Source organism: Sus scrofa, chromosome 1 (genome assembly GCF_000003025.6).
Source record: "Sus scrofa isolate TJ Tabasco breed Duroc chromosome 1, Sscrofa11.1, whole genome shotgun sequence".
NCBI lineage: Eukaryota > Metazoa > Chordata > Mammalia > Artiodactyla > Suidae > Sus > Sus scrofa.
Window position 1 is genome coordinate 250,045,060 of NC_010443.5, and position 12,265 is coordinate 250,057,324.

General features: G+C 41.8%; 1 protein-coding gene across 2 annotated transcripts in view; it reads right to left on the bottom strand.

Moving 5' to 3' along the window:
- Positions 1-12,265, bottom strand: part of CTNNAL1 (catenin alpha like 1) — a 73,005-nt gene that overhangs the window by 39,616 nt on the left and 21,124 nt on the right. For both annotated transcript variants that reach the window (XM_003353601.4, XM_021067276.1), the window contains exons 3-4: positions 4,679-4,866; positions 2,407-2,526 (exon numbers count right to left, since the gene is read on the bottom strand). In XM_003353601.4, the coding sequence (XP_003353649.3) occupies positions 2,407-2,526; positions 4,679-4,866 (308 nt within the window). The remainder of the gene's footprint in view (positions 1-2,406; positions 2,527-4,678; positions 4,867-12,265) is intronic.

Below are 12,265 nucleotides of genomic sequence, written 5' to 3' on the forward strand. Positions count from 1 at the left end.
GTCCGAAACTTAGCCAATGTGCTGCTCTAAAATTTTTTTAAGATGAATTTGGCATTGTCACTGCTGTGGCTCAGGTTCAAGCCTTGGCCCAGAAATTTCTCCATCCTGTAGGCACAGCCAAAAAAAAAATGTTTCTTGGGTATATAATTTCCCCTAACTAGAATATAAACTCTGAAATAGGCACTGTGTTTTGATTTTCTGCTTTTGGTTTCTCTTCATAGAGCCCTTGATATTGAATGTGTGCTAGCACAAAAGGTCCCCAAATATTGCTGATCAAATCTACAACTAAATAATCTTATAATATTTTGGTTATACCATCTAAATCAGAAGTCAGCAAAAATTTTCAATAAAAGGCCAGATAATAAATTTTTGAGGCTTTCTGTGTCATTCGGTCTCTGAAACACTACTTAATTCTGTTATTATAGTATAACTAACCCCAACCCTAGACAATACATATAATAAACAAATTAATGATTAACAATACAAATAATAAACAATTAACAATAAACACTTAATAAACAAATAATACAATTAACAATACAATTAATAATAAACAAATTAACATGGTTGTGTTCCAAAAACTTTACTATGGAAACTCAAATGTGGATTATATAAAATTTTCACCTGTCACTTTAGTCAGTTTTTCTCATTTGTGAGTTAGGTAAAAAGTACTTTCTTACAAATAACAAAGACCTAAAGTTTTGAAAATGATTTGCTCTTTATTTGTTTCAAAAAATTAGAGTGAATTCAAAGTTACCCCTATAATAATATCACTCTCACTCACTGCATCCCAATACAGCTTTCCCAGGAAAGAAAGAAACAAAATTACATCTAGTACATGAGAAACTGCACAAAATCCAAAAGCTATTTCAGGATACAAGGTCACATGCCAAAGGACTGTGTCTTACAGATGATTATCATACATCAGAAGCATCTACCAAAAATAAAGGTTGAGGTCGCTTCTAAAATTTGCACCGTTCCTCACCTTGAACCTACTAGACAGGATTTCTAGCAAAAAAAAAAATTTGTGGGTCTACTTGACAATGCATTCAGTGTGTATGCCATACGCAACACTTGTAAACCATACATTACATCATATATTGTATGGTGATGGCAAATGATCAAAAAAAGATTGCATTTCAATCTGTTAGATGGCTGGTCCACAGGACAAAACAGAGGCTTCATTAAACCCAGATGGTCCAAGAAACACTAAGTGAAGCATATAATCCAGCCTGCCAGTTTTTTTTATTTTTTTAGGGCCAAACCCACAGCATATGAATGTTCCCATGCTAGGGGTTGAATTGGAGTTGTAGCTGCTGGCCTACACCACAGCCACAGCAACGTGGGATCCGAGCCATGCCTGCAACCTGCACCACAGCTCACCGTAACGCCAGATTCTTAACCCACTGAACAAGGCCAGGGATCGAACCTGCATCCTCGTGGATGCTAGTCAGATTCGTTTCCACCGAGTCATGATGGGAACTCCGAGCCTGCCACTTTCCAGGGCAATATCCCCCTTCCAACTCTAGCTGCAACCAGCACAGTTCACACTCAAAACTACGGTCTACAGGCCTAAACCAAAGCATCTCAAGAAGCGGTCAATTACATATTTAACTTGGCAAGATGGACTCAGGCACGAGTATCCCAATAAGGAAAAATCAATTCTGGATTTAATACGCTCTTCCTCCTCCCTAAATTTCAGGACTTACAGTCGGAATTGGGGAAGAGACCTACTAAGAACTGATACCACGGGGCAGTTCGAAAACTACGGGCTTTAGAATCAGATGTAATTGAGTTCGATCTGCTAGAAGAGTGACCTTGGGAAAGTCTGTTATCTTCTCAAGTTCAGTTTCCTCAAATGTGGAAGAGTAAGAACAATACCTACCTTACAGGGATGTTTTGAGAATTAAATGAGATTATGAATATTAAGTAGCTATCATATATCTGATGCAAATAACCCAATGCTTGGGTATTACTGTTAATCTAATGTAGAACAATTATAGAAAGATATAATAACAGAATAATATATTAGAAATTACAGAAAGAATAATAACAGAGATATATAACAAACAATATATATATGTATGATGCTCATTTATTTGCCTCGGCTCTGGTAGAAGAGTCAAATGGAAAGATCTATAAAAGAGGAAGCGCTTGAGTTGGGCTTTGAAGGCAAGTGTGACCCTTCCCTGTATGTGAGGTGGGAACATATTTAACTGTTATCTGTGTGCAAAAAAAGACATGCAGATCTACTTTGACCTGGCTTATTTAGGAAAGGCTTTCAAGACCAAGGTTACAGATTGAAAAAGCAAAGAAACCAACCCAAGTGATCACAAAGATCCTACGTCCATTCAAATTGAAAAGTATGCATGTATTTGAGTATTTTAAAATGTGGTAAATACATACATTTTGTCTATCTCCAGTGAGATGTGCAAACTCCACCATTTCATTTCCAAACTGGCTGAATATTTGGACAAACTCTTGAAAGCTGTTCACTTTCTCTAGTCTTTCCATAGTTGCAAGAACCTGCAAGGCAGAGAATATTTTATTACTGGGTGTAAATATGAAAGAGATGAGATATCAAGCCTGAGTGCAGAAAGGGAAAAAAGAGAAATTCTAAATTCTTCAGGAGAGCTGAGGAGGAGTCTGAGGAGAAGACAGGGAGGGAGGGGCTCAGAGAAATAGAAGCCGATTCAAAGATTAGAGTCATCTAGGGAATGGTTGGGTTTTTCTTGTTGTTGTTGTTTTGTTTTGTTTTTAGTACGGGAAGACTAGCGCTTACTTGAAAATTAAAAGGAAAAAGAATAGGGAGTTCCCGTTGCGGTGTAGAAGAAACAAATCCAATTAGGAACCGTGAGGTTGAGGGTTCGATCCCTGGCCTTGCTCAGTGGCTTAAGGATCCAGCACTGCCATGACCTGTGGTGTAGGTCGAATACACGGCTTGGATCCCGCATTGCTGTGGCTGTGGTGTAGGCTGGCGGCTACAGCTCCAATTAGACCCCTAGCCTGGGAACTTCCACATGCTGCAGGTGCAGCCCTAAAAAGACAGAAAGACAAAAAAAAAAAAAAAAAAAAAAAAAAAAAGGAAAAGAAAGGAGAAATACACAAGAGAAAAAGATAGTTTCTGTAGCATAGTCTAGAGAAGGTCGGGATGGGCAGGACCAAGGGAATGAAATCTTCAGAGAACGAGGATAAAACGTGATGCACAGAAGCTTTAAGGTTCAGGGAGCAAGACTGAGGGAACAGTGGAAGGAAGGGCACCTGCAGAGTGAGGCCTGGAAAGGGAGATTTAGGACTTCAATAGGGGGAAAACAGAGGATTTGGATCCGTCAGAAACTGCCTGTGTTGAAGAAGTTAACTGCCAAGAAGCTTCGGGCAGCCCAGGAGGATAGAGAGCATGTCTGTAACAGGGCCAGGGGACAATGGCATGTGTTCTCTTGACAGCAGAAGTAAAGTAAATAGATGTGAAACATATTTTCAAATACTTTTCTCTGAAATAACAGTACTGGATTAGTTTTAGTCAGACCAAGATAGGTAAAGAAAACACAGATATCCTGTGTTTACTTATTTTTAATGAGGATATGATGGATGTTTGGCGTGTTAATCTGCCCTGGCAGCTCAGGAAGTCCAGGCGACTAATGGAGATAAGGCAGATTGCCACCACCGAGCACAACCTCTGTCTCCCAAAGACAGGAAGGTTTTTTTCCCTATTCCCCAGCACTGCCCAATCCGCCTCTACAATTTCTTCTTCTCCATAAACTTACACTTATCTAAGAACCTGAATGGTATCCATGAGGACACAGGTTCAATCCCTGGCCCTGCTCGGTGGGTTAAGGATCCCGTGTTACCATGAGCTACAGTGTAGGTTGCAGACGTGTTGCTGTGGCTGTGGTGCAGGCTGGCAGCTGGAGCTGTGATTGAACCCCTAGCCAGGGAACTTCCATATGCCATGGGTGCAGCCCTGGAAAAAAAAAAAAAAATTACACTTATCAAGTCACTCAATACTGGCAAGGTAATTTTGTCCTCAAACTCGTGGGAGAATCCCTTCTCTGGCTGATTGCCTTCCTCCTTGCCTAGGGAATTATCCAGGGGAAGAAGCGATTTATAGACACCCTGGCTTCAGGATGATGAGGAAGCATGGGTGTTATCTGCGAGACTAGAGGAGGTCTAGACTGGAGGAGTTGAAATCTGTTCTCTAAGTTTTGTGCTTATTGAGGCATCTTTAGGGACTTTGCATATAGAAATTCCGTAGTGCGGATAATTGTGGTTTCAGGTGACTGCACTTTTTCTTAAGCTTATAAACTGTTACTTTATGTCTTGGAAAAACATGGGACAGGGGAATTCAGTATTTTTATCAGCAAGGTTTCTACATACACTGTCGTGGTGCTCAGCTTTTCCTCCCAAATTAGTAACGTGGAAAGTTCTCACCAATAAGCCTCAACAAGTAGATAATGGTTTTCAGAGAAGAAACAGTATTTGCAGTCAGAAGTTAGGCCCAGTACACACATTTAGGAGTTACAGGTATAGATGAAACACTACTTTTTAAACTATAGACGGAATAATAAACAGGTAAAATAGACAAGCATCGCCAAATTATCTGCAATTAACCTAAAACAAAACAAGAGACTTTTTGAACAACCCTGAAACAAACAAATAGAAACCTCAGAAAAGCAAGTACCTTATTTCTCGATCGTATTATCTGCTTAATGACTACTCGATCTGCCAGCAACAACACTTTGGTCACTGAAGAAAGAAGTAATCTTGCAGCTTTTATAACTCCTGATTTGTCTGTAAAAATTGTGATCTGGCTGTCAGATTCTGGATGATTCATGCTGCCTACATCTGTAAGTGCTGCAATTGTTTCTCCTAAGAAGAAAGGCAAGGGGAGGAAGTTAAATTAAGAATAAGACATACAAGGAGTTCCCATCGTGGCTCAGTGGTTAACAAATCTGACCAAGAACCAAGAGGTTGCGGGTTCGATCCCTGGCCTTGCTTAGTGGGTTAAGGATCCGGCGTTGCCTTGAGCTGTGGGGTAGGTCGTAGACATGGCTCGGATCCGGTGTTGCTGTGTCTCTGGCGTAGACCGGCGGCTACAGCTCCAATTGAACCCCTAGCCTGGGAATCTCCATATGCCGAGTGAGCGCACAAGAAACGGCAAAAAGACCAAAAAAAAAAAAGAATAAGACATACAAATTAAAATCCATCCTTTCCTCTGATCTTTAAGGTAATGTACTCAATAGGTAGAAATTCGGCTTCGGGGCCTTGTTTCAGGAACCAGAAATAGCTTCTCCTTGAGGAACATAAAGATTCTCACACAACGCTCTCTAATGGTAAGATAATGGCACAGTCCTAAGAACTGTGGAAAATTGTTGCCTTCACTGAGGTTGAAAAATATCATAACTTTTGTTTCCAGTCATCTGGCAAACTACAGGATCCCAAAGACTCCTGCTGGTATAAGATCAAGTAAGAGAAATCCCAGGAGCCAATAACTAAAGAAGAATCTAAAAGCAGAACAGTTAGCAGCTGCCCAGGCTTTAGCCAGGAGTGAGGAGATGGAGGATGTGTGTGTGGGGTGTGTGTGTGTGTGTGTGTGTGTGTGTGTGTGTACTGCTGGTGGGAGGGTGGTCACTGACCACCTCTCTAACCTAAAGGGGCTTGGGCTTTTATAGATACCAAGGGAGAGAAGATACACAGCTTGGGGCCCCAAAGGGAGGCATCCTCAGTGAAAACGGGGCCTGCAAGAATTACCCATCCATTGGCAGAAGGAAACAAGCAAGTGCATCTATTGGGCAGCCTGGACCCCGGGTGGGAAGACAAAACAAAAGGGTTTCTCCTAAGAGCACAAATCACAGGCTGCCCCACAAGCTTGCTGTTTGAATGCATACTTTTTTTTTCTTTTTCTTTTTAGGGCTACACCTGCAGCACTGGAAGTTTCCTGGCTAGGGGTTGAATTGGAGCTACAGCTGCCGACCTACACCACAGCTCACAGCAACATGAAATCCTTAACCCACTGAGCCAGGCCAAGGATCAAATCCGCATCCTCATGGATACTAGTTGGATTTGTTACCGCTGAGCCACAACAGGAAATCCAGAATTTATACTTCTTACGATGCCCAGCATAAATCATTCCACCACATGAACTCCCAACCCTCTGGAAAAAGTCTCTTCTTCACTGTTGCTATCAGAACCTTCTGATTTCTATAGAACAACCTTATCATCAATAAAACAATTCAAATATTTGTTGTCCCCCAAAGGGAAACCAGATCATAATGTTTCCTAAACCTTACTATTTAAATTAACGAGATGAAAGAAATAAAACTTTCATCTTGTAATGTTCAAGATCATTTTTAAAGTCCTAAATAAATCTGAGTCCTAAAGATCAAATTTAAAGTCCTAAATAAATCAGTAATGGATTGATTTTCTCACAAAAGCCCTCTTGTCAATATTATTACATACACCCAAGAGGCTAAGGATCTTGAGCAAAAGTGATTTTTTTTTTCCCTGCACATGAGGCATGCAGAAATTCCCAGGCCAGGGATGGAATCTGCGCCACAGCAGTGACCTATGCCTCATCAATGACAACACCAGATCTTTAATCGCTAGGCCACCAGGGAACTCCAAAAGTATCTGAATTCTTCTTTTTTTTTTTTTTTTTTTGTCTTTTGTCTATTTTTTTTGTTGTTGTTGTTGTTGTTGCTATTTCTTGGGCCGCTCCCGGGCATATGGAGGTTCCCAGGCTAGGGGTCGAATCGGAGCTGTAGCCACCGGCCTACGCCAGAGCCACAGCAACGCGGGATCCGAGCTGCGTCTGCAACCTACACCACAGCTCACGGCAACGCCGATCGTTAACCCACTGAGCAAGGGCAGGGACCGAACCCGCAACCTCATGGTTCCTAGTCGGATTCGTTAACCACTGCGCCACGATGGGAACTCCCAGTATCTGAATTCTAATGAACAGATCACAAGGCACGACATGATGGAGTCAAGATTTAGGAAGATTAGTCAGATATAAGCATATAAAATAGACTGGAAAGAAGAGGTTCAGAGCCAGGTACTAATCAGGCAGCTATTTCTTTTTTGCTTTAGGGCTGCATGTGTGCATATGGAAATTCCCAGGCTAGGGGTCAATGGGACTGTAGCTGCTGGCCTATGACACAGCCACAGGAACGCCAGATCCAAGCTACATCTGCAACCTGCATAGCAGCTTGGGGCAACACGGGATCCTTAACCCACTGAGCGAGGCCAGGGATCGAACCAGCAACCTCATGGATACTAGTTGGGTTCTTAACCCACTGAGCCACAACAGGAACTCCTCAGGTAGCTATTTTAATTGCAGGTGTAAAGTGGTAAGGATCTTACTAGGATGATACCATAGGGATATAAAAAAGATGATTTGGGAGGTACCGAGGAAAAAATAGAAAATTAGTCCCTTAACAGTGAAAAGGAAAGAAAAAAATGAAAAAAACGGCTTCAAGTTTATAAACCTAAGTCACTTAAAAAAGTCAGAAGAGCATGGGAAGGAAGATGATACATTTAATAAGAAGAAGATCAGACAGTAAGAAATCTGAAGTGACACAGGAAAGCCCAAAAGATAATCCATCAGATTGGGCTTGGCCACGTATCACGACAAGAGCTGACGCTCTATTGACAGCCCACGCCTGTGGTAACCAGCCTCCAAGATGGCTCCCAACGAGCCTCCTGGTTCTCTCGCCATTTGCCTCCTCCCACATCACACCAGAGCTGGCATGGCAGAAGCGGTAGCATGTTACACCCCAGTTAGGTTGTTAAAGACACTGAGGTAGCCGTCTCGGTTGCTCTTTCACGGAGGGAAGCCAGTTAATGCGTTGTACGCAGCCATTGCTAAGAGAATCATACATGAAGGGAAACTGAGGCCTTCAGTCAACAGTCAGCGAAAACATGAAACCTGCCAGGAACCAAGAGAGGGAGCTTAAAAGCAGATGCTGCAGTCCAGTCAAACCTTCAGATAACCGTAGGCCAGGTCAACACCCTGAGGACAACCTAATGAGTGACACCGACCCAGAACCAGCTGGTTAAGCCGCTCCCTGATTTCTGACCCTGAGAGACTGTGTGAGGGAATTAATGCGGTTTTAAGTTGCTAAATTTGGGTTAATATATTACACAGCAAGAGGTAACTAAAACAAAGTTTAAACAGCAAAATACACAGAGCCAAAAGAGGTTAGAATTCAACTTCAATGCACAGAGAAAGGGGCAAGAGGAAAAGTGTCATTTTCCAATAGCAAAAAGTATAAAAACGCTTCCTCTGCACCCTTGGAAAATGTTACTTTTTCCTGTAGCTCTCTGTCATCAAAGATATTACATATGAGCCTGTGCCATAGTTATTTAAACGTTCCTTTTTGTGACTAAACCCTAGGCATTTAGCCCTAAGCATGTGGGATGGTAACATCTGGTTAGCTCCACCAACGAAGTCAAATGCTTCCTTAACATTATGAGGGTGTTCAAGCATAGACTGTTCAGAAATTAGTTCCCTGTCAAAATCACAAAGCTATCTCACAGCTAGCTTCACGGTGGTCATTTTTTAACTTGTTATATGTGACGAGTTAGTGTGATGTCTTCAAGTAAAAACTCAAAGTCAGTCAAATACAGATATTGATTGAGTGCCCATAGAAAATATAAAACTTGTCTAGGAGACAAGTAAAAACTAAAAGCACGGTGGGCAGAGGGGGCTGTATGCAAACTTCCTGTTATAACACAAATAAGTCAGGAGATATAACCTACAGCCTGGCAACCACAGTTAATAATACTATGCTGCATATTTGAAATTTCTAAAGAGTAAATCTTAAATTCTCATCACAAGAAAAAAATGTTGTAACTATGTGTGAATGTTAACAAGACCTATTGTGGTGATCATTTCACAATATATACAACTACCAGGAGTTCACGCTGTGGCTCAGTGGTAACGAACCCAGCTAGTATCAATGAGGACGAGGGTTTGATCCCTGGCCTCGCTCAGTGGGTTAAGAATCCAGTGATGCTGCAAGCTGCGGCACAGGTCACAGATGTGGCTTGGATCTGGCGTTGCTTTGGCTGTGGCGTAGGCCAGCAGCTTCAGCTCTGATTCAACCCCTAGCCTGGGAACTTCCACATGCCATGGGTGTGGCCCTAAAAAAAAGGAAACACAAAATATATAAATTTTGAATCATCACAGTGTACACGTGAAACTAATATAATATTGTATGTCAACTATACCTCGAGTTAAAAAGAAGTAAAAATATAATGCAAAAGTTCAACATGGGGGAAAAAACAAACAAAATTATAATAATGATAACAAAGATTTATTGACCATTTTCCACATGCCAACTGCATACATGCATTATATCAAAACGCCTCCATAAACACTAACAATACCCCTATCTTATTAGACAAGAAAATTGAGGTTTTAAAAAGTTTAGTAGTTTGCCCAGTATCCCATCATTAGCAAATGGAAGAGCTGGGACTAAAAACCAGGCTGTCTGACTCCAAAGCCCTAGTTCTTTATCACTGGTTCCATCCCTGGCCTTACTCAGTGGCTTAAAGATCTGGCGTTGCCATGAGCTGTGGTGTACGTCACAGACGCAGCCTGGATCCTGCATTGCTGTGGCTCTTATCAGACCCCTAGCCTGGGGACTTCCATATACCATGGGTTCGGCCATAAAAAGAAAAAAAAACCAAAAAAAAAAAAAAAAAGAAACCCCAAAAACTACTCTTGCTTAAATTAAGGGTTTGCTTAAGAAACAATAATATGAAGAACATCTCTACACTTTCTGCTGGGCTATTCATTGCATTATGTAATAATGTCTGTTGTATAAGTGCCCACACAATAATTTAGTGCCAGGAAAAAAAAGTCACACTCCTCTTGACAAGCTGGTTTGTTTCCTTTCAACAAACAATGAGAATTACATAACCCTTTCTTTCCCACACTTTCGTCTTGCCTTCCAGGAAGTACAAAGATAAATTTCATGTTCAATTATTAGAGTAACAATGTTGGCTGAAGTTTCCAGTATATTTATTTTCATCTCCTATTTTAATGGTTTTCTTAAATATGCATGTTTAATTGCAAGCTATTTAAAATCTCTCTTCATAGGCAGGCAAAATATAAACTGTGAATAGAATAAGGCCACCTCCCTTTCCCCACATAACATCTATTCTAGATCCCAGAGAATGGCTAGAAACTTAGGAGTCAACTCAGAATCCTCCCCTGTCTTTAATCAATAACCAAGTTCTAGCATTTAACCACCTTAGTGAATATTTAGTGTACTCTTTGTGCTTTTCATATCCCTAAGACACTGCTTTGGTTTAGCTTGGTTTATTTATTTTTTTAAATGATTTTTATTTTTTTCCATTATAGCTGGTTTACAGCGTGTTCTGTCAATTTCTACTGTACAGCAAGGTGACCCAGTTGCATGTATACATATACATTCTTTTTCTCATATTATCCTCCATTATGCTCCATCTAGCTTGGTTTATTTGAAAAGCTTCCATATTAATCTCCCTGCCTTTAGTCTCAACTCTTTCTCAGTCAGCCCTCATTTATTCATTTCCTCCTTACTAGCAGAAAGATTTCTTTTTTTAAATTTAATTTAATTTAATTTTTTTTTTTTTTTGTCTTTTGTCTTTTTAGGGCCGCACCTGCAGCATATTAAGGTTCCCCGGGTAGGGGTCTAATCGGAGCTGTAGCTGGCAGCCTGCACCACAGCCACAGCAATGCCAGATCCGAGCCGCGTCTGTGACCTACACCACAGCTCACGGCAATGCCGGATCCTTAACCCACTGAGTGAGGCCAGGGGTCGAACCTGCAACCTCATGGTTCCTAGTCAGATTCGTTTCTGCTGTGCCACAACGGGAACTCCCACTAGCAGAAAGATTTCTAACACAAAATTATTGTTTTTCATCTGGTCCCAGATTCCTCAGTCTATAAACTACGGAATAATACCTGAAGTCCATCATATAAACACTAGGGCCATGTACTGTCTAGCTGGCCCCTCCACATTACCTGGCCTGATCTCACCCACTCCCTTCCCCTCATGATGACCCTCCAAACACACCTGCTCCTCCCTCAGGGTTGCCCTTGTCAATGAACAACCATCAATCACCCAGCTGTTCATACTTCAAACCTTGGAGTTATTCATGACTCTTCTTCCCATCACATCCCACATCCAACAGCAAATCCTACCAGGTCCACCTTTTCAACATAACCAAACACAACCGCTTTTCACTACCTCAGATGCTCTCACTTGGACTAAGTCACAATTATCTATCACCGGAACCACTGCAATAACCTCCTAAGTGGACTCTGATTTCACCCTCATACCTCCTAAACAGGAGCCACCAAGAGTTCCTTTGAAATATATGGAGTTCTTGGAGCTCCCATTGTGGTGCAGTGGTTAACGAATCCAACTAGAAACCATGAGGTTGCGGGTTCAATCCCTGGCCTTGCTCAGTGGGTTAAGGAACCGGCGTTGCCATGAGCTGTGGGGTAGGTCGCAGACGCAGCTCGGATCCCTCATTGCCGTGGCTCTGGTATAGGCTGGCGACTACAGTTCTGATTAGGCCCCCGACTTGGGAACCTCCATATGCTGCAGGAGTGGCTCAAGAAAAAGGCAAAAAAAAAAAAAAAAAAAAAAGAATATATGGAGTTCTTGCTGCAGGTCAGTGGGTTAATGATCTGACTGCGTAGGCTCAGATCGTTGCAGAGGCAGAGGTTCGATCCCTGGCCCAGTGCAGTGGGTTAAATGATCTGGCACTGCCACAGCTCTCAGATTCAATCCCTGGGCTGGGAACTTCCTCAGGTGCACCCATTTAAAAAATGTATATATATATATACCTTTAAAATATAAATGAGTTTATGTCCCCACCCTCCACAGAACCTTCCACTAGCTCCACTATGACACTTAAAATACAGTCCAAAGTTTCCATCTTAGCCAAGAAAGCCACCTGTTCTCCCTCTTCTCCTTTCCAGGTCTGTCCTTCCCCCAGGTATCCATATAGCTGGGGCTCTCATTTCATTGCAGTCTCTGCTCAACGTTACTTCCTTAGAGAGACTTCCCGCCTCCCCTGTTTCAATGGTTTGCAATGGGGGCCATTTTGACCCTTCGAAGGACATGTGGCAACGTTGAGACACTTTTCATTGTCACCATGGGGGAAGACGGGCATCTAACAGAGAGAAGTTAGGAATTCTGCTAAACATTCTACAAAGGACAGAGCAGTCCTCGACCTTAACAAAGAATTATCAGCATTAACTGTCCAG